This window comes from Pungitius pungitius, chromosome 3 (genome assembly GCF_949316345.1).
Source record: "Pungitius pungitius chromosome 3, fPunPun2.1, whole genome shotgun sequence".
NCBI classification, from domain to species: Eukaryota; Metazoa; Chordata; class Actinopteri; order Perciformes; family Gasterosteidae; genus Pungitius; species Pungitius pungitius.
This window is the reverse complement of record NC_084902.1, coordinates 13,082,760-13,110,105: the sequence shown is the minus strand read 5'-3', so window position 1 is coordinate 13,110,105 and position 27,346 is coordinate 13,082,760. Positions and strand designations below refer to the sequence as shown.

The following is a 27,346-nucleotide window of genomic DNA, read 5'->3' as shown; positions in this document are numbered from 1 at the left end:
TGCAGAGGCGAGGACGGGCAGTTGCATCCTCCCCCCGCCTCGCCCCAGTCTCCCCCAAGCGGCTCACTCCCATTTCCCTTCTGATGACATGATGGATATGGCTCTGTCACCCTCACGGTGCGGGATGGGGACAAGGAGCAAGTGCAGGCGACTCAGATATTGGGAGGGAGAGGCACATAAGGCAGAGAGAGTTGCAAAGCAGCTGAGAGAGGCAGCAGGAAAACATTGATCTCATGCATAGTTCATTCCTTTTGAAAGTGTCTTTGAGGTTTTCAGTTTTTTTTTGTACAATGTTATATTCGCTGAGTTTGCTGGGTTTCAGCACTTTCTGCGTTCAAAGCCTCCGCCATTTCACTATCCACATTACAGTGTTAGTGCATCTTGGCGTGGACCTTGATCTTCGTGTTTGATGTTGAGGAACCACAGTGACTGGAACTTTTTGCCTCGGCCTAAGGTTGCCGTTGGTTACCTGTGATCAGCATAGACGTCTGTTGGCAGAATAACTAATATCTCTTCGGGGAGCCCTTCCTTTTATGCTCTGGCTGAGACTAGTGTGGGTATTGATTTGGTTGGTGGGCCAGAATTTCTCTAGGGAGCTAATAAAAATAATTACAAAAAGATTATGAAAGGCCTGACCTTCTGTTGCACACGTGAATAAATATGTGACAAGAGATAATAGAAAATAGACTTTCTACGTGTGTGGTCATTGGAAGATGAGGGAAAACAAGCTGCATGACAGTTAAAGTGGTGTTTTTGCACCATATTATTGTTTTACTGTCTTCATGTATGTCTTGATGATAGATTCAAAGTGTGAACATAAAAAAAGGTAACCGAGTGAGACAAAATGCTGTAAAACATGGCTGCATTGCAAAAAAAGCATTGGATTGCAGTGAAGCTGACATAATTCGAATGAAAGAAAAGGCAGAGAGTAATAATCTCTTGGTTCAGTAATCCCTCTCTGATTTCTTCACGTCTGTGAGCTTGTTTGTTTGTCCGCTGGTTGCCGCTTTCCTCCAGGAGAGGATGACTGCACAGCAGTGCTGAAAAGTAATGGTGGTGTTATTTCAGGCGGGGGGGGGAAACACAGCATTTTGATTGGAGCGTGTGCCCCGAGACCCAGTGAAGTGCACTCGCCTCAGCTCAGAGAGCACTCGATTGCACAGCACCGATGATCGTATTAAAAGGGCAACAGAAAGCCCATTTGGCGTAAAGAGAGTGAGAAAAGGGGCCCGATAGGATCGACTTTAAGCTTTCGTTGGGAGTTAGATAGATCTTCTATTTGATGTCCTTGGACACCATCCCGAGGAATTGGGAACCACGTCAGATTCGGATGACATGAAGTTACAAACATTTGAATTTGTGCTTCTGAAAGCGGTTTTGATCGAGGTTATCCCTTCACCTGACTACCTCCACTTGGGGGAACAACACTGACCAGTCACGTCTGGCTTTTCCTGGCAGTGAAAGAACAATTGTGGGCATCTGCTGTTTTCATCTCCACCGGAAAGAGGAGAGCAGATGGAGACCCGTGGTTTAAGTGATTAGAAGGCAGTAGATTGGAATACAAATTGGATTTAAAGAAATTAGACTGATACAAATCGAATGGAGTCGCCGCAGTTTAGTGCTGTGTCTGCACATTGGCCTCGGTGGAAAGCGGCCGCCAAGGCCTGCGGATTATGCGAGAAGCAGATGCTCCAATGAGATAAGAATAAATGTGCGTTTGACACTTCATCTGAGGGAGACGGGGGTCTCCATGTCGGCCTTTTATCTTGCCCTCCATTTATCAATGTCACTGTGTTAATTACTGCTTCCCTTATTGGGTCACTTACTGCCAGAATACAAACTGGCGCCTGTACTGACGGGGTAACTGACTGCTTGCTTAGTCGCTCTTACCTACAACTGGAGAACGAGATGGGCTCAAAATTGCCTGAAGCGTTCTGTAGGTTGTTTTTATTTCCTCCACCACAGTTTTTTCCCATAATACCAATGAGATTAAATAATGCACTTGGGGATCAGGATATCCCCCCCCCCCCCCCCCTCTACCACAAACCCCTGTCTCTGGCCCCACTTAGAGGAAGACACTAGGCCTGATCACTAATCAATGACAGGGAAATGGGGGGAATTAGCCCAAATTAGGAAGAAGAGAGCACAGGCTGTCTTCTGTCCAGGGGTCAATATGGCACTGTGTGAACCGTGATCCCTGTTAAGACAAATTGTGGAGGCTTTGAAGTGTATTTTGTGCTGATCGGTAGATTTCTAACTGACTGTCCCGGGCCGGGGTGCAGCGTGTGTCTGTCTCCCCGGGGAGATTCAAAGGCCAAGGCGTAACATGTGCAAACCCGGGCCAACAAAGACCTATAGAGCCTCCACTGTTTAGCCTAGGCACAAAGGCCTGTGTGCTGCACCGCTCCCACTGCACTGGCCCCCGGGGAAAGGGCCCAGTCGTCAAAGCCAGAACAATTACATGCACACCTGCAACTACTCTTTTTAAGACAAAAAGCGCAGCACGCTACTCAACACAACACGGGCGGCTTAGCACGTGGCCCGTCGACTGAATGCGAGTTATTGATGGGTTGTTGAACCCGGTTTCGATAGAAGAGGATACAGGACGGGCTGTTGGAAAAGTTAGCCTCGTTTCCCATTCCCTTTAACGTATCTCTGATTGTTTGATGCTGGATCTTGGATTGTTGCATGGTTGCCAAGGCCTCTGTGATGTTAATGCGTGTGGCCTGCAGCATCTTATCTCTGCGGTAAAGACTCGGTCACAGACGAACAGAGCACTTTGACTTGGGGGACCATTATCTTAGCCGCCAGACCCTCACCCACTGGTAGCATTACTAAAAAAGGGAGCGGGCGAAGGTTTTTGAGCCGCAAGGGATTAGCATTTGACATTAGGCTGGACCCCGGCATTCAAATTCACATCACACGCACACTTCCAACACAACAGTGGCGTCAACAGTTTCACTAAATGGCACCGCACTGAAAGCCAAATATATGATGTTTGTGTTTGGGGATAGCTCAGATGGCGGCTGACTCTATGCATCCATTCACTGCTCACCCCTTGGGTCCAATTACCCACAAGGCAAGGCCTTGCAATATCGGGTTGCGAGGAGCAGATTGCTGCTTTTTGGCTTGAAAAGGAGATTAAAGGGTCCAATATTTTTAACATGCTTCAAACCGGAGACAGGCGTTGGTAACTAGTAGTTTGAGTCATCCATTTATTTTCCAACACTTTGCCAGGCCTGTACGGCGGTGGCAGCAAGCTAAGATAAATAACTCTGATTTCCATCTCCTAAAAAAATGTTGATTTTGGCAAATGATGTTAAATTAATATTTGGCTTCAGATTCTTTTCCCTCTGGATTGTTTCATTTTCAGTGGGATTGTGTTCCAATTCTTAAAATAAGACCTTTTAGGCGTACGTGTAATAGATTCAGATCATCATTTTATTCACATTTTTAAATTGAACACTACACCATATCATGTATTTCCTACTCTAGTACCTTGATCGCCATAAGACGATCTCAGCTACTTTTAGTTGTATAAATGAATTCAATCCCTACATTCTACCTGTTTTTCCAGCAGTGGACCTGCTAGAAATGATGTGAATGAGAGATGCTTCTGACCTGAGGAGGCCTTTTCCTGTTAGAACGTCCACATTAAAACATCGATTGCATCTCCTCTGTCTCCTCCAGGATCCCGTCTGCGCCAAGAGGACTCCGCACCCCGGATCGTGGAGCACCCCTCTGACCTGATCGTGTCCAAGGGGGAGCCCGCCACTCTCAACTGCAAAGCGGAGGGGCGGCCGACCCCGACCGTGGAGTGGCACAAGGACGGCGAGCGCGTGGAAACGGACAAAGATGACCCGCGTTCCCACCGCATGCTGCTGCCCAGCGGCTCGCTCTTCTTCCTCCGCATCGTCCACGGGCGGCGGAGCAAACCGGACGAGGGGGCCTACGTCTGCGTGGCCCGGAACTACCTGGGAGAGGCTGTGAGCCGCAACGCATCGTTAGAAGTGGCATGTGAGTCCCGACTGTGTGCCCTCTTTCTTCTTCGTTTCTCCTCTTTGCCGCAATGCTCGTTTAATTGAGTTCATTCATCGGCTAGGTGAAGAAAAGTCTCGATCCCACTGCTTCCGAATGACGGAAAAGAGTTGATTTACAGAGATGTATTTTCAACCTTTCCTGTCAGCATTGTCAAATTACTTCTTTCACTTATACACAATGGAAAATGATGTCATTTTCTCCTGTAGGGAATAACAGAAAACAAATCAGTGGCATTGGTCTATTTTAAGAATTGACTTCAAATTGCCTCCCGTGTGCTCTCCTAGCAAAGGCTGTAATTATTTCCTGTAGGTGTGGATGGAGCACTCAAGCTCGCTCGCGGGTCACATTATGTGTGCCATTGCTTGAATGAATCAGTTGTACACAATGAGGTCTGCAGACATCACTTGAGATACATTTAATGCATTTTTAAGCTCGAGGAAGTTTTATTGCGGTCGAGGACCTTTGAGTTGGACATAAAACTACACACACACACACACCATGTGACAGCGACATGATGGTTTTTGGAGATGTGGGGCGAGTCTCGCAGGTGTGTGGGGGTAGAAGGGCAGCCACAGATCAAAGTCCTGAAGGATATTTGATTGACAAGCTGCCTGCACTATGATGGGGAACACTGACAGGCAGAACCTGAGCTGTGGATCAAATTACCTTTGAAGATGAGCTCCCCCCCCCGCAGCAGGAGGCTTAGGCCGGACTTCCTTGTCCTCATGTTGTTTCAAGTGGTGGTTCTTGGTTCTTGGAGTAACATGGGCCCGTGTTTCCAAGCAGTGTCATGTTCAGACATAATCCTTCTGCCACACCAAACATAAAATGGATGCTAATTAAATGTTTGAAGATGATTTGAATGGGGGGAAAAAGAAGCCGTGCTATCTTGCATGTCATTAAACGGACCCGTAAACCGCATTTCAAAGCTGATTACAATGATCAGTGGTATTAGAACTGGTTGTTTTGTGATCCTGGGGAAATGACTTTGTGTTAGATAGTAGGGGGGCTGGTCTCCGCCTCTGATCCAGGCCCCTGCCCTTCTGAAGGGCCTCCCAGCAGCCCCCAGGTGCTAACTGCGTGACAGCAGCTTGATCTATCGATCGCTGTAAGAGGGCTCTCCCATTCTAAATGAAAATTCATGAAAAATTGATGATGTCTTCAGATTATTTTATTTCCCCCCTCTCATACTGTTTTTTGCCTTTCCCTTCAGTACTCTCTCTCTTTCTCTCTCTCTCTCTCTCTCTCTCCCATGTGATGTGAGCTGCAGAGGGGGTGAAATGGAGGTAGTGACTCCCTAAATGGCTTTAAGGTGAGGAGAGAGGGGTCAGGAGGACAGACGAGGGGATATGGAAGAGATCGCAAGGTGAAGAAATGAGAGCACACGTTTGATTGGTATTATAAGTGAAACTAGGCCTGAGAGAGGGAGGTCCAGACAAAGCCCGAGGCCACACTCTGAGTAAACAAGGACACAGAACTGTACCTTGTACTTGCATTGGCTTTACAGGGCCATATTGACCAATAGAAAAGTGCACACCCAGCTTTTACTAAAAAAGGCTCAGGAAGCGGCAGAAGGAGATGGGGAGCTAAACCCCCCCCCTACATTCGCTTTATCAGGTCCTGACATCCGTGATTGTAATAACACAGCAAATCACACAAGAAAAAGCAGAATTAAAATCTATATTCTCGTTGAATCGGCCTTGGGTGTATGATACGTCTCACCCCCCGCTAGTCCTATATCCCTCCCTCCCTCCCTCCCTTTCGTATCGAACACCTTTGCCCCCCTTCCGTTCACGAGTGGTTGAGCAGGACCCCGGTGAGATAATTCAATCGCAGCTCTGAAACAGATTGAACTCGGTGTCCACTGAGCGAAGCGGCACTGCTGCATGCCGGACATCAAGCTGGGCGGCACTCAGCACTCTCTCTGTTGGAGCAGGAAAGGTGGAGTGGAGAGGAAGAGGGGGTAGAGAGGCACCTCTGCATTATTAATGCAGGCCAGATTGGGGGGGGGGGGGGGGCGTCTTTTTTTCGTTACTGGGCTAAATCTTGTCTCCTTTTAAGTGTTGTCGATGCTGAATACACCAGAGCATGAACTGCGTCGTGTTGTTGAAGGCCATTGGACATGTGCGAGGTGTGACTGTAAACGCTGGGGCGTCACCCCGCTGCATTCGGGGACATATTTAATCCTGTAGGTGAGGAGATAGAGAACAACTTGCAAACACGTTGCCTCGAGGGTATCAGAACAGTCGTTGTGTTAATCTCGCTGTATCTCCCAACCTCTTCAAAAGTGCCTGCAGGCCAGCTGCATCGGATGGACGTACCACATGCAGCAAACCAGGGGATGTGCCCCCTTTTCCTGTTTGAGAGTAAACTAGGTCGATGAGCAGGTTCATTAATCATTGTGTCAAAAATGCTAGCTGCAGCAACCGCTGCTGAATAAATTGCTAGCACTGCAGATATCTGTGTATATGTTAGTGTGACAAGGTACACCTGGGGAGGGGGGGGGGATAGTGGAGGATGGGTACGTAGTGCTCCAAGTATGCGTGGAGCAGTTGAACAGTTGCGCTTTTAATCGAGTGTCAAATGTGACTCTGGCCCTGTGACGTGTCCAGCAGGTACGCGTGTGTTCATGTCATGTAAACGGCGAAAGAAACCAACACACTTAACTTGAGGTATAGAACTGCATCCTTTGCGACTCTGCTCAGTCTGTAACCTTTATTTATGCAAATGACACAGGAATGAAACAGATGTCTCGGGTTGGTTCTAAATGCCGCTTAGAATGGGATTGGATGACTTTTAAAAAGGTCCTTTGATATCATCTAATGTACCACTTCTGCAATTAAGTCAATCGTTAGGTAGCATTTGGTGCTCGTACAACAAGGTGATTAGAAGGAAAATGGAGTTGGGAGAGGTGTGAGTGGTGAAGAGAGGAGGAGGAGGGTTCCAAGCTGTTGCTGTTGTGTCCAGCATGAGGGGAAGCTAATAAAGGGACAGGCCAGGAGGAGCGGGGCCAGGTGGGGAGTCAGGCTGAGCCGTGCCGCCGAGCCTTTCACAAGCTCATCTGGACTCATTATTCCTTTTCTGAAATGAGAAAATGGAGTGACAAGTGCGCACAGACAACAGACGCCTGCACAGACTCACACGGAAGCGGTACGCAAACACCTGCCCTTGCAGAAGCCCCGGTAGGTTTAATCTGCGCCAAAGTCCTTGAGAAATAATGAAGGGTAATGAAGAAAGCAGCGACAATGCAGCCGTTACAGCACATTAATGCTACATGCTGTGGCTAGGAAATGAAACGGTCTCTTTGTGTTTTAATAAGTCAATGTACAGCTTGTTTATGGTGTGTGGGGTGCAGAACGCAGCGGTGAGGGTCAGGCAATCATTGCACGCACAGGATTTCAGAATCGGAGGGGTGCTGGGTCCCTTAACAGAATAAAAGCGAATAGGTCTATTGATGCATCGTGATGACGGTGGCCAAGTTTAGTGCCGAAAGAAGTAGTCCACTTAAAAAAAGGCAAAAGCAAAAAAGTATGCGGAAAAGGTGCCAATGTGGTCGTGCGATAAAAGAGATGGTGAGAGCAGGCAAGGGTGTGAGAAATATCTTCCCACAGATAAACTGAGAGAGGAGAAATCCCTGATTAAATGTGTCAGCTCTGTGTCTGTGCAGCTGGAGTTTGCTGACCTCTGTAAAAAGGTGTTGTTATCTATTGGGATTGACTCACACAGTGTCCACACATGCACACAGACATGCTCACACACCCCCACACACACAGGCGCGGCGGCCATATAGAGCCGCACGCAGATTGCGGCTCTTGTTTATCTAGCTACAGATGGCCAAGAGAGAGCGAGCGGTCCCACTGCTGTGAGACCGGCCTGCAGAAACGGAACAGGTACTTGGAAAACTCTCGCAGGGAAGTAAATCATAGAAATACACTGCAGTCACAACCAGCACTCTGACCTTTCAGTGTAACACACACACACACACACAATAAGTACTGAGACTGCACTTTTACTATCCACAGCGGGCCTCGTGTCCCGGCTCTGACCTCCCCAACTCCACCAAGGGAAATAGTCTGTCTGTGTTGGCTTCTTTCCCCTGTAGCGCTGAAGATGGGAAATAAAGCATGATGGCAGCAATAATTAAGTGGTGCAGCAAGAGCTGGTGACAGAGATGAAAAAGTGTGGTGAAGAGACGAAGCGTCTCTCTGACATCCAAGTTCGGGCTGACCTTTTGACCATCTTCCTCTGCCCCTTTGTCCGTGTATTTCTCTCCTTTTCTCCACCATTGTGTCACCTTCGGAGTGTGTAAACTGGATTAAAGAATTGTGTGCGGCGCTCCGTCATGGATGCCACGGCCCGTCATCAGAGGAGTGAGCCATCAAGCGGAGAATGCTGAGCCGGGCGCTTCTCACGCCCATTAGTGCCCGGCAAGATGAAGCACCCGTCGCACCGGGTTTTGTTGTGTTTCCTTTATAAACCCTACTCTCGCTCCTTCACACTCTCCCTCTCTCCTCGCTTTGTAGTGCCACTGTTATTGATGGCCTCTCTGCTCTGACAATGCGGGGCTACTGCTTTGTCTCCCCAGCCTCGCGTTTTGGCCTCCTCCTCTCTCCCCCCACCACCACCACCTCCGGCACCACGTGTCTCCTCGGGCCGCGCTTTGCACCGAGCCTGCCCGCTCCCCCAGAGACGGGGGGGAAAAAATCCGCTGGCTAACGTCGAGTTGCTGAATTGCGGCAGCTCGGCAGCGTTGTTGCACAAAGTGAGAATCTTCAGACAAGGAGCATGCTGCCAAATGAACTTACACAACCGTGCCTTTGCACTTGGTTCTTTCTCAGTTTTTTCGGATGCGGACTGAGGCGTAAATTATTGAAATCGGTCCGCAGGCTGATTTATTGATCAGCTTTAAAACACACACACACACACGCGGGGTGAGAGGGTGATGCTTTTATGGGTGCATTTCTCTTTTCATATTGACTTGTGGTCGTAATTTATTCCAGCCTTGTGCAGCATGGAGTTTTTCAGTGAGCATATTCATTTTGCTGATCATTAAATCATCCCTATGTACATCATGTCTTAAGCTTGCCTATAGATAACCTAACACATGGGGTTTCCAGCTGCAAGTCAACTTGGAATTGCTGCACAGGTGTGGTTTTTACCAGCATTTTAATAACTTTGTCTGAGACCATTCTATTTGTGGGCAAGTGAGTGATAATAATATTAATTGGAAATTTGACCCCGAGTGAAATCCCTGTAGACTGCGTGTTGTGAGGGTGGCCAGGATTGGATCCTCTGACCCCTGGAGAACCCTTTGCCCTCTCCTCGCCACCCCAGATCTCTGTCAAACCATCATTCCTTAACCCAGCGCTCCTCTGATGAATGTGTCTCCGTAGTGACTGACCTCCCCCAACCACCTTTCTCTCTCTGTCCTCTTTTCTTCTCCCTCTTCCTCTCTCTCTCTCTCTCTCTCTCTCCTCTTTTTCTCTCCTTCTCTCTATATATCTCAGACCCTCTGAGACTGCCAGAGATGGTAATCTATCACAGGGAGCGAGGGAGGTGACAGGGTGGAGGGATGAAGTTCAGGCCCTGGCTGTTACGTGTTTGAGTCGAATGTTGCTGGAATTGATTCACCCTCTGCAGCTTGTTGTGTCATTTTTCCACGGATGATCCCTCTTCATTTCATTTCCTCGGTAGCTTTGACACGCGCCCTCAAACACACATTCATTTGCACGTGTACATGCGTTTGCTCAAAACACTGGGTGCACAATACTGCATGGGATGGATCTTTGGTGGAAGTGTTTAGGTTACAACGGTCACACTGCAGACTGGTTTCTCATTACCGGCTGTTGTTCTTAATTACACACTAATACACATACAAAATATGCTTCCAGTAAGTACATTTAGTCGTTGTTTTTCTCTTTCTGTGAACATTGAGAACAGTTCCTTCCTCAATGTGGCCCTTTGGGAACATATGAGACCCAACATTTGATCTTTATTTGATCCTAAACTGAACTGTGGATGGAGGAAGTAGGAGACTGGGGGAAGGGGGGGGGAAGGGATTACATGGAACAAACTCCAAACGGACCCAAGGAAGTTTAGAGTTCAAAGTGTACTACTTTGCCAACCTTGTGGTTTTGAGGGTAAAAATACCTTCTTACGTTCAAACGATTTGTGTTAATTTAATAATTGATAATTGCGTCCCTTAAACTTTCACCAGGCTTCACCTTGCCCCTGGGCTACGGCGGAGTAATTGCGGGTCCGAATGTGTTTGACTCGATGATCGCTCCGTGGTGTAGACAGATATTGTGTTTGGCTTGGGTTACCATCGCTGTGAGGGACACCGATCAGCCACCAGAGCCGTCGACAGCTGCAGAGCAGAGTTGAAACCTGATCATCCAGTTTCTGCCGTCTCCCCTCTCCCTCCCTCCATCACTCTCTTTCCTCTTCCTCCTCTCCCACTCCCTTCCTCTCTCGTTTCCGTTCCTGCTTTTTGAAAGTGATACCCAAAGCATTTTGAATCGCTTTCAAAAGTGAAGGGAGACAAGATCAAATGTTTTAAGAGTGGGGTTGTCTGAGACAGCTGTGGTTGCATTCTGTTTTTACAGCCTGACCTTTACATGACCTGCACTGCTGCATCCACTGGGCATATCAGCAGAGGAAGTTGGGGTGGCGGCTGGGTCTAGTTGAAGGTGACCTTGAGTGTTGCAGAGTTAATGGCTTCCCACTCCGATGCAGAGTGTGTCCTAACTGCTGCCTTCGCCTGTTAAACTGCTCTGTGATCAGTCCCGGGCTTGGCCGAGGTGAAGGAAGGGACACACTGGTTTAATGTTGTCCATTTAGCCCCCACCAGTCTCCTACACAGACAGCATCCGCTGCGTGGAGAAATAAAAGTCTCCAGCTTTTGGACCAGCAGCGATGCTTGGATTTAATCCATGGAAGCAACCCTTAGGTGACCAGGTGCAGTGAGATGACTTCACACGGTGAATATGACTGGGAGCTGTGGTATGTGTGGCCACCTGCTTCTGCAGCTGGGAGGAGGATTACCAGCTATAGCCAGGCTGATTATTAACCAGCCAGACAGTCGTCCAGCCAAACGGACAGACAGACAGACCGGGGCACTGACAGACATTGCACATTGCCATATACGAGACTGCACATTGGTTGGCACAGTAGAGAACAGACCGACTCGCCCGGGCCACTTAAGCACCAGCATGGCCAAAGGCCAACTGAATGGAAATCCGAACACCCCATTCAAATGCTAAGCAGAATGTTATCTCAGTGCCTCTTGCTGCTGGCCCTCATGCTCTACAATGTCCAGGGCAAAGCTATTAACCAACATGCAGGTGCCTCCCATGTTTGCATGGGTTTCATTGTGTGTGTGGGTGTGTGTTTAGATAAGTGAAGAGTAGCTATCTGCATCGCTCTATTTGCTTGCCGTGTTGATGAGAAATTCATAAGGTATAGCGTCTGGGAAGCAATAGGTTGCGTCAAATTCAGTGAAATGGGTTATTGTTGGTGTTGATAACATTGCCGAACGCTAGAACACCCGTCACCCTGAGACTGAAATGATGGCAGTGAATCATCTTAAGCGTTCCTGTAATTGCAGGGATTTGTCTTGGATCCACCAGAGATCTCCTCATTCGGCAGGAAATGAAATCTAACGACACTGAGTGATCACCGAGGGGTGTGTGGCTAACTGATGAGCACGCTCATTTGACTCCACCGATCTTTAAAAGCCATTAACACCCTCCTGTTTCATGCACAAATTAGGCGTCCACACACAAAGGCACACAGGCGAAGCGGCACATAAGACGGAACTCAAACGAAGAAGGGTTTGCAAAAGCCCATATGAACGCGCCCACACCCAAGCACTCGCGCACAGACACACACACACACACACACACACACACCCGCCCTTCCACCACCCAACGGACTCCAAACTACGTTTTTGTCAACCCAACTCGCACAGTAAACATTTGCCCATTTGAAGCTTAAATGGCACAGTACGGGGGAAATGAAGCCCCAGACGCCAGCGTTGCAATGGAGCTGAAAAGAACAGCTTAATTGGCCAACATAAGCCATGCGCCATGCCCAGGCATTAACTGTGAAATTTACATGTTGGCTCTTTCCCCCGTCTTTCTTTTAAAGGTCCCCGTGGTGCTCATGTGGAACAGACACATGAATTACAACTCTGACACTTCATGAATATCGATTTGGCTGCTGTCGCTGTGCAGGAGGTTATGGAAAATGCTATTATTCAGAACATGTTGAGTGGGATATATCAGCAATTAGTCTGGTGTTTGTTCAACTAATGTGTTATTAGCTTAATTGCCATTTTTTTGGGTAATTCACTTACCTCGCACACCACCCCTCTTTTTTGGAAAACATCCCCAGCATTAAAAACGAAACAATAATTTAGAAATTGCGCAGACACCCGTTGTTTTCATGATCCCTGGATGCTATTCAAAACCGTCATTTTTAGAATAAGGTAAATTGCTCTTATCGAATGCTAAGTCTTTAAAACAGAAGCTGCTTGTCTTCATGATTTAACTCCATTCACAGCCTTGCAGGGGGTCGATAGTCCAGCCATACCTCTAGGTCCAGATAGGCTGACCTTTGGATGGCTCTGAATGTGACCTCTGACTGACCATCGATTGACCACCATCTGACCCCATGGCTTGGAAACCGAGGTGGATGCGGGTCCATTTGGAAGTCTAGAGAGCATCCCCAGCAAACATTGCTAATACAGTTACCCTATAGTGTTATTGTGGGATGTAGCGTATGAAAGGAGAAACAGCCCGGGAAAGGCTGTGTTAGAGGAAGAGAAGCCCAGATAATGCAATTGCAGGCCAAGGGATATGAGCATCCATCAGCTTATTCATTCGTATAGTACTCAAGTTATGCTGCTGCTGCAGGTTACCCCAAAACTGGTATTATGACATTTCCGAACCTTTACCCATGTGTTTTCTTTGTTATGTTCACAACAAATGGCCTTTCTGCTTTGTAAATCTTGCACAATCCTTTCGAGTGCTCGACCAGACTTTGTTATCTCCCCTCAGCATTTTACCTCTCTTCAACCCCCATCCTTTCTTTATTCCTCCCTCATCCCCTAAATTGCTGTTTCCAAACTGGCTGTAGATGATAACATTTGAGCCAAACAGCCAAAAGGCCCTTCCCCCCCTTATCGCAATCAAAATCAAATAGCAACGTACAGAGGCTGACAGCTGATCAAATTAGCTGCATTTCTCATAAACCTTAATAAGTAAGTTGACTCGATAAAAGATGCTGATAAGGGCAGGGGACCGCAGTTTGAAAAAAGAAGGGGGCTCATCATTCATCAACATCACTCTTGATTTTCACAGATATTCTTGGACCTGAATGTTTTACCCCCGCGCCTCACACCCCCCACCTACCCCCCTCCCCCGCCTTACCCCTCCAGAGCGTCTCACCTCTCCCTGCTGAGTCCGTGTGCCAGCAACACGCCCCTCGGCCCTCTCGCTCCCTCTGTCTCTTTTCTCACATGCAGCAGGGGGATGGTTTGGCCCAAGAACATGGAATCATTAACTTCCTTGAGTGGCAGACGTTAGACGTGCAGAGGGCTGTCCTGTCCCACCCCCTGCTGGGTGTCCCTCAACCCCCATCACTCCTTCCTGTCATCCTCCATCTCTGTGTTTTTTGGGCTTCTTCTCCTCCAGCCGTTCACAGATTTCATACACTTGATGCTCAGCCAAGGGCGACTGAGGGGATGTATTAAAGGACACATTTACAATTTCAGCGTCATGAGTGTGACATGTTATGTATGTATTTGTATCAGAAATGACCGTGTTTACGTAGGGGTGGGGGTCTATTTGTCTACATTTATATAACTGTCCGACAATTAAAATGTTATGACGCTGGCTCCACTTGCACACAGGAGTGTCAGGGTTTTTTTGTTGTTACCACCAGTGTGGCACGTGCTGCTGAGCTACTTGTGCTGCGACGCCCTGTCTCATTAATCACAGGCCATGTGCCGGAGCCCTGACAACCCACAACCTGGTGGCCTACCTCCTCCCCTGGTGCGTACTGGGAAGGCTCTGCACCATGATCTGCTCGCAGGAAGAATGCAATGCAGCAATGACAGCTGCCAGTGGTCATTTGAACCAACCCCCCCCTTTTCAATTGAAACTCCTCACTTCACAATACCCCCCCCCCCCCCATCAAGCGTTTTTGGCTTTTACTCGCCTCGGGTTCACAGGTTTTGAACAGTTTGGAGCAAAGGTCATGGGGATTTGCCAGGTCGTCACGGCAACTCTCAACAGCATCAGATTTCAAGAGAGCCGGCCGACCATAACGAAGCACAGAGCTCCGCTTGGCTGGCCACTTCCCTCTGGAGAGCGGCGGACACAGGGCAGAGGGGTCTTTTTGTTTAAACGTTGCTCCCTCCGTTGGTTTCGGTCCGTGTGTGGAGCGGAGGGTTGTGTTTGGATGGGGGGGGGGGGGGGGATTTATGCGTTCATGGGGGAGGTGTCAAGGGCTTGCTGGGGTCCAAGTCAGGCTTGTACAGAGGGGTGCTGGGGCTTTGGGCGGTGGTCTAGTTGTGTCATGAGCATGTAGCTGAGCTGTCACTTGTCTCTAATTGGCTTATATCAGCCCACGAGAGGCTCAAAGCTCACTGACCCACCCTCTCTCTCTCTTCCGCTGTCCCTCTCCCGCGACTCCTGTCTCATTATCTTCCTTCCCTTTGCCAAGCTAAGACAATGGTCTCCACATGGTCATTTCCATTGGTCCGTTTGATCCAAAAATCTCTCCCACGTTCCAGCAGGTCTGTCCCTTTCCCTGCCTGCTTGTGTGTCCTGTAATGGGGCTAAATCCTTGCAGATAGCAGGCCACTAGAGTGATGAGAAAGGATGCAGAGGGCAGCCTTATCTAATCCTGATTGTGTACCTGATTGATCTATGCCCCCGGGGTCGTCACAGGGTCAGTACATGGACTGATGATCACATGGATCATCCCGAGGGAATAAACGCACCGCGGTACTTTCACATACCATTACACATCATATCAATCCGGGGTAAAATATTACATCAGGAGCCTCCGCTATTACGGATGCATCTTAGCACCTCATCAGTCAGCTGTTCTTAATCCTGCCATAGTGGGTGTTCCTTCTTGGACAGAGTAGGATTTACAATGTGCTACAAGGGTTCAGGGAATGACCCTCTCGCGTGCATCTCTGATGACGTTCTAATTGGATGGGGTGACCTTCCTTCACCGTAATTTTGAAGCGCGCATGGTCCTTGGGAGGGGGGGGGGGGGGGGGGGGTTCTGATTAAAAAGCAGCAGGGGTGGGGTGATTGATGTGTGCTGTGGTTGAGGATGGCCCGTGACAAGTAGAGGGACAGTAACATATGAGTCCACAGCTGTTGAAGGGGAAAGGATGTACAAACATCGGAGGTGGCAACAGCCAGGCCTGACTGATTGCCACCTTCTGGTGCATTGTGAATTATTATACCTTGTAATGGCTGCAAAGACTGTGCCTGCTATGATTGAGTGGTGTGGTAGGTTGATTGTTGGGTTTCTCCAGCATAACTTTCATCGTGATGAAAACAAATAAAAAGAGCAGTGCATGTTATGCTATGTTCAGCAGCAACACTGACATCAAAGTAATATGGCTGCCAGCCGCGTTGTGATGAATAACTTAGAGCTAGTGCTGTGGTTTAAAACTTTAAACATCAGAGAGAGAAAAAGCATCACACAGCAAAGGCCACATATGGTATCATCTGATAATTCAATTAATTACGAGAGTCTTAATTGTGATCAATGATTCCTTAATTGAATTGCATGTTTGATTTTTTTAAATTAATTTATAATACATGCATAGTGAAATCAAAAAAGTACCCATCAATATTGATATTGTGGATGTAAATGCATACTAGATACAATTATTTGTACTATAAATACAGTTTGAGTATTTATATATGTATGTTTATGCGCTGAATGTTTATACCTCGGCTGTTATTTTGCTTTGCATTCATGCATAACTCTGTCCCTGTGCTCACAAAGCGCCCTTAATACATTTATTTATTTGTGTCAATATGAATTTCCTTTGCTTTCCTTTGAGTTGAAGTGTGGTGAATGAGCTTGTTTTGGTGCATTGACTGGTGCATCCTATTTTGACGGTGTGTGAAGCTGGAACTAATTCCTGCATATTTATTTGGCTTGGTCTTAGCAAGCTAAGCACTAACCCTACTTAGTATTCCTGGGCATGCTAACAGGAACAGCCCATTAGTAATGGCAAAACGGCGGCTTTTGGAAGATTGTGTGAAGAAATATTCGGGAGCTTCAGAATGTCAAAATAATGTATTTCCTTTGAAATGAGCGTGGATGCCGACATCAAATGAAGGGGCTAAGTCTTTAGTTATTTTATGTATTTTTTTCCCCTGCTAATATCTGAATGCGGTAAAATGCTGAGACGGAAATAATCCATCCAATACCACTTACTGCCACGATATTGAACTGGATTCATAAGCTTTGGCTCATTCTTGTCTGGACTGTTCTCTAAATTCAGTCGCATCACCCAATATTGTCCGGCCTAAATACAGTATGTCAGTGTATGTATGATACGCACGGCCTGTTTAGTGTACACTTGACACATGATAGATCTCTGCTCTGTTAAATTGACTCTATAAACACAGGACCTCATGTAGCTCTCACTGATATAGTCAACCGCACACCTCAGTTAAAGCCCTTAATCTCTATTCTAAAGGGTAAAAAGATAAAAGCGCATGAGGAGGGAAGAGAGCCTCATCCCTTCACCCCCCATTTGTCCATTTCAACCAGGCTCGAGGCACTTTTGCCTCGGACTGCATCTGCAAAGATCCGCTTGTAACAACCTAAGCAAATATCCATGAAAAGGCTTTGTGAAGGGGGGGCCTTGAAGCTCCCCCTCCCCACGGAACAGGTGTGTTTAATAGCACCGTATTTCTCCTTTGGTCTTTAACGCTCCAAAATTGTGTGCGTGCGTGCATGCACGTGTGTACTTCTAAGCGGCCGAAGCTCCACTGTAGCGGTGAGCCGGTCGCAGCAGGAGGGCCGCGGTCAAACCCGGTGCCGTGTGAGAGCTGCAGGGAGCGGGCTAACGAGGTGCCCAGGCAGCTGACGGCTTTGTGAGAGGCGACGGCACAAATAGTGTCCTGCGGAGAGTCCTGTCTGTCCTTTGTTCTTGCCTCTCTCTTCTGCCCGGCACTTTGGGCAACAAAAGGGGGGCGCGAGGTCGCCGCTACGCCGTGGCATCAGGTGGACGAGGCGCCGTGCCCCCCCCAGTTCCCTCCTCCCCACCAGTCTCCTCGCCGGACAACAGAATAAATAGGACACACCGCTCAATGCACCAGCACAGGAAGCTCAACCAGGGCCCACACTTCAGCCATGGATGGCTTTGAATTGGCTTGTTACCGTGTCCTGTGCTGCATTCACCGGTTTCTCGGCAAATGACTAATTTCATTAGATGCCCCATCCTCTGTTCTTGTTCCTTTCTTTCCTCTCCTGTCACATTATGCAGAAGTGAGTGATGATACACGCGGCAGTCAGTTCTTAGTTATCTGTTTGCCTCTTTTGATTGTTTCCCATCTCTGCGCTCTCTGCTCTCCTCTCTAATTTATGAACGGCTACAGTTGAGTGGGCATCACGCCTATTAAAACCAGCACAGCGCCTGTGTTTGTCCTGGCCTTTCCTGCTCCACAGGAAGCTCAACCAGGGCCCCCACTAGTTAATGCCCCGGCAGGGGGTTTGCGAGAAACACGGACACCTCTGTGGGTCCCCTGCTCACTGGAGGGAGACATTTGACGCTTCTTTTAAAAGGCCAAAGTCATTTGTCTTTGTTGTTTTCTGTCTCCCTGGGATTGTTTGAATAGATAAAGACTGAGAGGGGGTAACTGCAAGCTAGAAAACACGCGTTTCTCTCCGCAATCTCTTTTCTAGATTGAGTGAGGGTTTCTCATCTGGGCCATTGTACTGAAAGCTTTATTTTTGGTCTTTATGGGCCTTTTTCATCTGTATAAAGTTTCCTCTTCACTTGGTTTCTCTCAAACAACCACTGTGCATTATTTGATCCTCACAGTTCAATGCTAAATAAATACAAACAATTTCAGCACTGATTCATTTAATATCTTAAAATTGCTCACATTTTATTATTCTTTATTAAGTAGATCCAAATGGTCATCCATGTAAATCTTCACCATGATTTAATGTTTACAGCATGCAGGTTATAGGATGTATGGTTCCTTATAACAAAGAATCCAAGCAGCCTGAGTTTTATTCTCCTTTAATGTCCAGAGGAGCTGCGCATGGCCGTATTGCTCCAGTCATGTAGAAGCAGACGCCGGCTCCAACAAAGGGTCCGCGCCATATGACTCACTGCAATCTTTTATCTTGTGAATACCTCTTGCTGAGCTCCACCGCAGTGTTACCATATTGTTATAGTAGTCGGATTCATAAGTCCAAGTAACACAGGGGCAGGCAACCAAGATAAAACCACAAAATTCAGAGAAAGGTTAGGATGGAATCCCAGAGGATTACAAATCCCTTCTTTGTTTGGAAACCATGAAACCGGACTCCTGTAACAAGTCTCTGATCAGTTGGGCCTCGGCCCAAAGGACTTAATTAGACCAGAACAGCCCTTTCTGGCCAGGCCTTCCTTCCTTGTCCCAGCATGTTGCTCCCACTGTAGTGGAGCTGTCTAATGCCCCAAACTAGAAGCCCAGGCACACATCACTCTGAGCACTCTGCTCAGCTTTTGTCCCTCTTATTACGCACCAGCAGCATATCTCCACCCTAAGATGTGTTTGTGTGTGTGTGTGTGTGTGTGTGTGTGTGTGTGTGTGTGCATGGGTTCATCTGCCCAGTAAACCTGTGGCACTCCCGTTGACTTAGTGTTTTAATTGGCAGCACCAGTACGGTAAACATATATTTAAAACACTGGCAGAAAATAACAGTCCATGAAACATCTCTGCAGTGGGAGGCAGTAATCCTGAATTTAATTTCAGTCATTTTGCCCTCCTTCACTTATGATTAGAGTGAATTATGATAATTTCTTGATTATGGTTCGGCCCCTGCCTGCGAGCCTGAGGACAGACTTCTTGCCTGAGCTCGACAGAAGATGCCAATGGGGAACATGTGCCGCCCTCTGGATCTACAGTGTCAAACACTTCCTTTGAGGTGCCATAAACACGAGCCGTACTCGGCGCTGCATGCTTGTCGTCACCTTTATTTAGCATCTCATCTGGGATTCATCCTCCGACTGGTGTCAGTCTAGGAATGGCGGTCGGATGATATCACGGGTGATTTTGTTAAGGTGTGCATGCTAATGAGTGAGTGTATGTGTGTGAGGGAGAGAAAGAGAGAGAGAAAAGCATCAGCAGTGGGGTCAGTGATCTCCGTATCTTAGCTTCCATTGTCTGTAAACCCAATAACAGACCACTGATTCACATTCAATCAGCAATTCCATCCCTGATTCACATAATACGAGTTGGATCAGCCACATTGCTTTCTTCACACAAAAGTCAATTAGAGCTTCATTTAAAAGCGAAATTAGTCCTTATAGATTTCAATAATTGAGCTTGGGCTGTGGTGCACTGGGCAGAGCTTGGGACACAGTGGTTGGAGGTCCGTAGGGAAATGATTGCCTCCTCGGCAAAGCCCACTGGTAATGACTTCTGTTTAGTCTTGATAATGTCTACTAATTAGTTAATCAAAGAGAATGGTCTTCTACATACACCTCCCACCTTAGCAGCTTCGGTCCGCTTCATTAAACAACAGCTTTAGAGCATAAAGCCTCGAAAATCCCCATTCACTGTCATCACTGGCGGACACACCTGGTTGGGTTCCGTGTATGCCTGCGGCAACATGTAAAACAAATTCATTTGCTGCCAATATGTTAATGGCTGCATGAACAGAAAAAATACAATGATCTGTGTCATAAAACATGTAAGAGGATAATTAACTATTGCCAAAGTAATAGAAGGCATTCCACGCGAGGTGCACATGTTGTCCATGAGGTCGATATAAAGACCCTCTGGACTGGGCAGGCCGGAAAAAAAACGCGCATTGACAAAGTGTCCCAGCGCCCCTTGAAGCTGCCATCATTGGGTGAGTAATACTATGTTTTCTCCATAATCAATTAGTAAGCCTTCATTAGCTAGGCCATTAATTATGTTGGCGTGTCAGGGACGGGACACGGTGCAGCGGTCGCCCCTGGGATGGGGCGCGTCAGTGGGTGCTGATACATGACGAGGCTTTCACCATCGCTCTTGCATCTAAAGAGGACACAGACATCACTCCTTTTGCAGAGCCAAGCGAGCATTCGTCTGCGGGCCCAAATCAACGTTCCTTTGTTGTCGCGCTGCCGGCCAAAGGGAGCATTATTCATTTAAGTTGCACCGCTAGGTAAATATTATTTATTGCCCTTACACAACTAAACCGGCGTAAAAATGTGTTTTTAAAACCATTTGAGCTGATCTTGAGCAAGTTTATTTGCGGGGTAAACGCCTGTGGCACACATTTCCTGGATTCTCCAGAAAATTGTGAGGCGCCCTGCTCTTGGCTCTTGGCTTAAACTACATCCAAGCATTTCCCAATTACTCCGAGTTTCTCGCAGCGCTTGTGCATATTACAGTAGCTGGTGAGCTGCTCCCAGAATCATTAATGCAAAACAGATGTTAGACGCACTCCCTCGTGCTACAGCCCTCATCACAGGAGTCTGTACCACTGCAGCATCAACTGCTCTGCCTGTTTGGATGCATATTTAATCAAAACAGATTTCTTTCTAATTTATGATGATGCACGCGTGTGTGTGTGTGTGTGTGTGTGTGTGTTTGTCCGTGTCAGCGTTTGTGTGTGGGCAGTGTTAAAGATGCCCACAGCGCAGTGTGAACCCTCTCTCTCTCTCTTTGTGTAATGGCCTGTGCTAAAGAAGTATGATGAGGGGCAGGCAGAGATTAACAGAATAAGATATTGAATGGCCCTATGATGGATGAGCGCTGTTTGGGGATCAATTAAACAATAATAAATGAATTCTGCCAGCGACATGCTCATTAGGGACTTGGTAAAAGGAGGGCGAAGTGGAGAAAGAAATGTGTCACCGCTCGATCTTATTCATTTTGGCCGTGGCCATTTTTATTTTATGATTCAGATGTTTAGATCTGTGTAGCTTTCGGGGGAATGTTGATGTCATTGATTAGCACGGAGGACAGCGTGGAGAACAAGAGCAACAGAGCAATACTGAACCTGATCATAGATGAACTCCCACTAGGTAACCGAGTGTTTGATGATTTGTTTGCATTCCTCCACTCCCCATTCATTCCCTTCATGTGGACCATATTGCTGAGCCTGTTTAAAGGCCACAGCTGTCTAACTCCCGCTCCCCCCCCCCCCCCTGAAAAGAAGCTGCTATCAACCTCGGACCCTGCAGTGCATCCGGGTGCGTCTTTGTGTTGCCCACTAGAGCTAGATTTGGCGGAGACGATAAACCGAGGAAAAGTCAACTAATTGTGGGAGCAGCTCGTATCAAAGGGCCGCCGAGCGCTGCAGATACGGGAGGCAGCAGATGTGAGCAACAGCTGCCATGTTGAGTGTCAACCTTCTCGGCGCTGTCAGTCTCCATTTGCCCTGTGCGCGGGTAAATAATGTGTTGTCTTAATTCATTTGCCTCCGCTCGCAACAGCCGGTGCGTAATGAGTTCTAATATTAAACATGATCCCGTTCCAGTGTGCAATTAGCGTGCGGCTCCACCTATTAACACTTACACATTAATGGCGTCGCCCAGAGTTTGCCGAGTGCCGGTTGTGGGCCCCCCCGTCACCGTAGGAGCGGGGCACAGCCTTTGGCAGGCGGCAGCGGTTGGGGACCCATCAACCCGCCCGCACGCCTGCCAATTGGAGGCACTATGGAACTTCTGTGGTACTGCGGTGGGCCCAAAACAGCGGCCCCTCCTCCGGCTGCACCAGAGAAGGCAATCCTGATGCGCTGGCTCGGGGGTAGGCACACAGACGGACAGGCGGGGCTAGTTTGCCAGGCTGGCGTTCTGTGCAAAAAGGGGGGGGGGGGGTTTCGATGTGGATGGACTGCTAAGTGGAAGTTGAGAGGATGGTGTAGGGGTGTGGCTGCTAAGTGAGAGTGGTTTAGGGCGCAGTCCGTACAGATGGGGGGATGGGACGTTGGCTCGCTTAGCAGATGTTTTAGGGATGTATGTTTGTCTTGGGGGTGGGTGACATGGTCAGTGAAGGGCGGTCGTGGGACTATAGGCAGGATGTCAGTTGTCGAACCTGCTGCTCTTCTGAGGCCACTCATGAAAGTGAGGGTGGAGACTCGTATGTGTGGAGGTGGGCTGTGCCCCTTTTTTTAATGATCAGAGGGAGTTCCTTCTTATCAGGGGACTTGAAACATGTGCCTTGTTAATATAGTTTTAGGACAATGTTAATGGGACGTTAAATACTTTTTACTTGTGCGTGGTGGCGAGGGCGCCCCGCTCTTACTCACCTAACCGCCTGCCTGAAGTTGAGTGCTACAACTAAGTTTTTATTAAGGCTGATAAACTGTTTGATTCTTGACATCTTATAATCTGATACACTGCAAACCAAGTATTAAAAATCTCTCCCTCTTATCCTTTTCAGTCCTTTTCCATCACCCTGGCGCAATATTTCTTTCTTTCACACTGCACCCGTAGTGGAGAAGAAGCTGGCTTGTGCTTGCTTTGAGCTGTTTTTCATATTTAGTAAAGCTTTTTTTTTTTTTCTTCTTCTTTTACAATTGTTGGCTAGCTACGGATTTTGAGTATGGATCATGGCTGTGTAATGATTCTCTCCCTGCACATGGATGTGAGTGCAGGTGTAGACCAGCGCTGAATGGGAATGAGATGAATGCTGGGTGGAAATGAATTTCTAAAGGCCATGGTGCTTCATCACGGGTCCAGCATGGCCCGTCCCACTCCTGCCTGAATAACAGCAGAATTATCACTCAGAGGGATGGGAGAGCGATGAATACCTCCAGCTACTACACCCTGGGGACACTGGTACCCCGACCCCTCCTTGGTGCTTTCTCTTCTACACACACACACACACACACACAAACACACACACACCCTCACATATGACTGTACCACACACTCAAACAGGTAGAAATTTGGTAGTGGGTTTGGGGGGGAGGACATTATACACTAATGGTGTGTTCCATTAATCATACAATGATGGAGTCCATTTCCTTTATTTAATTGGCTGCCAGTATCTCAGTGTCTTTGTTGCATGTCATTTCAGACTCTCACTGGCAATATGTGTGTGTGTGTGTGCGCGCTCCACTCTGTTAGCTGGCAGAGTGCTGGACGAGGGTACGGCTGGGAGCTCTAGAGACACATCAAACAAGTGTCTTTTGTGTCTGTTGGTAGCATGCTGGTAAAATACCGAGCATTATCAGTGAAACAAACCTGTATTTGTGTCATGCGATACTTCAACACACGGTATCAGCATGCAGACTCCTGATGAATAAATCATTATTATTTACACTTGTTAAAATCCGGGATATTAAATGTTTAATTTGCAAGTAGACGGATTTATGAAACTTGGGTCTGAAGCGAGTGGAACAGCTGCCACTCTTTTGTCTTTGGATCTGTGTCACGTAATAACAAAGGGGTAGCAATGCAAAAATAAAAAGGCTCCATTGTGTGCCCACAGCTCGATGGCTCCCTATTAGACTATGAATACGTAAGCGTTATTAAGAAACGTGTAGCAGCGAACGCTTAGCTGAGTTCACAAATAGGCAGTGGGTTACTGAGGGGTAAAGACCCCTCCCCTGGGAAAACGCCCACTCTCACGTCAACACAGGGGCAAACCTTTGACAGTAATAGCATGGGCCTGTTTTCAATAGCAAATGCACGAGACGAGAAATGACGCAGCAACCTTCTCGCACCGCGTTGCTTCAGGAGACAGGTGACCGATAAGGCTGTTAGTAGAGCAAATTGCTCAGTCCAAAAGTTCTCTACGATCGTTTTTTGTTGTTTTCTGTGCTATTTTCCAAAACAGTACACTACGTTTGTGTTGCTACTAATTAGACAAGAAAAGCTCTCGCATTGCACCACCGAGGCAGAGTGCACAACGATGTACTGATTCGCAGAGCACTAGGTAGCAGCTTTACACTTTGATGTCTATTATCATAATGCACACGGGCCTGTTCACAGTGTGCAGGCAGGGAGCTGGAGAGGCAGAATGCTGTGCTTGGCTTGTTTTGTTCTTTGAAGGCTGAAGGAGGGCATGGCAATATTTACTAAGAAACTGCACCCCCCCCCCCCCCCCCCCCCGACCCCCCCCGGCTCCCCTCAATCCAACCTTGCTAGGCCGGCGTTTGAGTTCCACAGCCGGGGGATGTGTTTTGCACCACTACATCTCTTCTATCCTCCCCCCCGCCCCACCCACCCTCCTCAAGCCCAGGCTGCACAGGGACACCCACTTCCTCATTAAAAAACCAACAGCCATTAATGTTAGATGAGGGCAAGAGGAGCTGGAGGAGGGAGAGCGGGTAGAAAGAGGGAGGTGTTTTCCCCTTGATCGACTCCTAAGGATGCATGATGAATCCTCACAGACACACGGGCTGACATGCTGTGAAAGGGGAGGAGATGAGAGGCTGCAGACATTCCTGCCAAAGACACGACGGACTGACAGACATGATCGAGGTCTCATAAAATGGCCGCGGCGTGTCATGGAGGCACACAATCTGACGTACTCGTGGAATGGATCAGGGATTGCAACACAATAATTGCAAAGTGCAAGATTTGGATGACTGCAGGAAGCACGTTAATAACAGATTTGTTCGAGACCACGTCCCCCTCCCTTTCTTCCCCACTTACACATACATAATGAATATGGAAGCGACATGTGCCCTGTGTAGATGGACTGATGATACTCAATATGCCCCTGCTGCGAGCACTTAAATTGGAAGGCTCCTTGGAGTGGAAAAAAGTGACAGGCAGGGGAGTAGAAACACCATCACAGCCAACAGTCTTGGGTCAGAGTGAAAGAACATGGTTTATAGAACATATAAAAACAAGCATGCACGCCCAAATGCAGGTAAGAGCTCCCGAATTGCTACCGTTGCCATGCATTATTTTGTCATTGCACAGGGTGCTTCACTACAGCAGCAATCCAAGTCTCTAATGGTCAATTTGCTCTTTACATCAATTCATCTGTTGGGACCCGATCACTCGATCCTGCATCTACCTTTCCAATCGCGATAGACAGTTTGATCCGGAGGATCAATCCCATCAATTTTGGGATTGACCAGAGCTGTGCAGTCTGTTAAGGCTTGAGCACATAGGCTTAGATAGTAAATGCTAGGGCTTATTCAGATATCTACACACCATGAGTTTATGTATATCATGGGGCTTTTCCTTTGCTGAGGTCATGAGCATCCCCACTGCTGTGTGTGTGTGTTTGTGTGTGTGTGTGTGTGTGTGTGTGTGTGTGTGTGTGTGTGTGTGTGTGTGTGTGTGTGTGTGTGTGTGGAAGAAATCCATTTTTATTCCACTGTTTTTACTGAGAACCTCCAGGAAAGAAAGCAGAGATTACAGCTCAAAGCAACATGGGTGGATGCATGCTCTACTTTTCTTTCCACACATCCATCCAATATATTGGGGTTGCATGGTGGGTTCCAGAGCCCTGATGAGAAGGGGGGGCTGCAGAGCTGTAGCCCTATAGCGGTGGCTGGTCTGCGGGGAGCTTACTGTGCGTGCGTGTCTGCGGGCCTTGTCTGTGTTGGTAGAGCTGGGGGAGACAGAGACGGAGAGAGTGGGCAACCCAAGCTCGCTGGCTGGGTAATAAATTTACTCCTGCGGCACTCTTTAAAGCGTAATTACACTCATCAAAGCCAGGAAGGCCTGTCTCGCCCGCTGACTCTTAGCTAAAACAAAAGGAGAGCAAAAATACACCGGCGTGGTTCTCTTTCCATATTACCATACCACAGCTACCACAGCGACCCACTGAATCCTTTTAATGTATTTTCTGTCTTTAGCCAGAGAGCAGATTATAATTCAGATTTTTCTGAAATGAATAAAAAATGCTTCTGGTCCAATGGCATGAATACACTAGAGCAGTGGTTCTCAAATGGAGGTACCTGTACCCCTGAGGAAACATAAAGACATTATTAAATGTATTTAAATTTAGCATCCATCCCATCAAAATCCTTTTAAAAATGTTATTTTTTTCTTACTGGGTCATCACTAAAAATAATTTGAGAACCACTGCTCTAGAGTTCAAATCAACTAGGGGAGAAAGTCTTTCCTTAAAGCCCTCATCCATCCCAGCGTCCCCATCATCCCCCTTATTACCTGATCAAAGTTCACATTTTTTGCTCTTTATGTCATACCTGGCACCCGACTCATTGACTCTGTTCTCAAATTCAACCCCACGTTCCTCTTGCCATCGCTGTCCACCCCGTTGTCTCCCCATCGCCCCTCCCCCGTCACCTCCAATATCTGTGGGAAAAGGTCAAGGTTGCACGTAAGCACTTGGTTGTGTGTCTGGGCACACAGGGAGTGTGTGTGGTTAGCATACAGAGAGGAAACCGATGCAGCTACACCTGGTCCAGCTAGAGAGCACAATGTGCCGCCTAGAACTGACACTGGGATACAGAAGATCACACTACAATGAATTCTCCTGGGCAGACACACAAACATGCACACACACACTGTTACAAACTGCTCATGCTCATACTCTCATTCATCTGATATTTATTTTGCAATTTTTTTGCAGTTTTTTTAAAATTAAAGCCATAACTTTTCTGCGTCTTTGGTGCCGTTGACACACACAGAAGCGACGTCTCCTCATAACGACTACCAGCCCCAGTACAGATCAGCTCATAAGAAGGTCAGATGTGGCTAACCACTGTGGGTGTAACGTCCCTACAGCCCTTCAGATGAGTATGTCTGTTTGAAGTCACACTTCTGGCAAGAGTGGAGCAAACAGGAGACACACTTGAGGGACATTTTGCATTTAGAGAAAGACATTTACAGCCCCTACACATAAATACAAAATAAGTAATTGTGTCTCTCATCTGAACCTTGAAGAATCACAGCGAAGGAGTGTTGGAGCATTAGCCGTGCACTGTGCCATATTTATAATAACTTCAGTCTCGTCTGTAGTAAAAAGAGTAGTGGTAATGAACGCATTGTGTGAGCTTTTGTTTTTTTTTGTGTTTGTGCAGTGTGTATATAGTCTAATTACCGCCCTCAGCCCTCTGCTTGGCGAGGTGATTTACACATTGTTTTCCTCCACTGTGTTTTGGGGGTAAAAAT

At 47.6% G+C, this 27,346-nt stretch overlaps 1 protein-coding gene across 6 annotated transcripts in view; it reads left to right on the top strand.

Moving 5' to 3' along the window:
* robo2 (roundabout, axon guidance receptor, homolog 2 (Drosophila)) overlaps window positions 1–27,346 on the top strand; it is a 230,599-nt gene that overhangs the window by 95,681 nt on the left and 107,572 nt on the right. For all 6 annotated transcript variants that reach the window (XM_062561233.1, XM_062561232.1, XM_062561231.1 and 3 more), the window contains exon 2: window positions 3,691–4,017. In XM_062561233.1, the coding sequence (XP_062417217.1) occupies window positions 3,691–4,017 (327 nt within the window). The remainder of the gene's footprint in view (window positions 1–3,690; window positions 4,018–27,346) is intronic.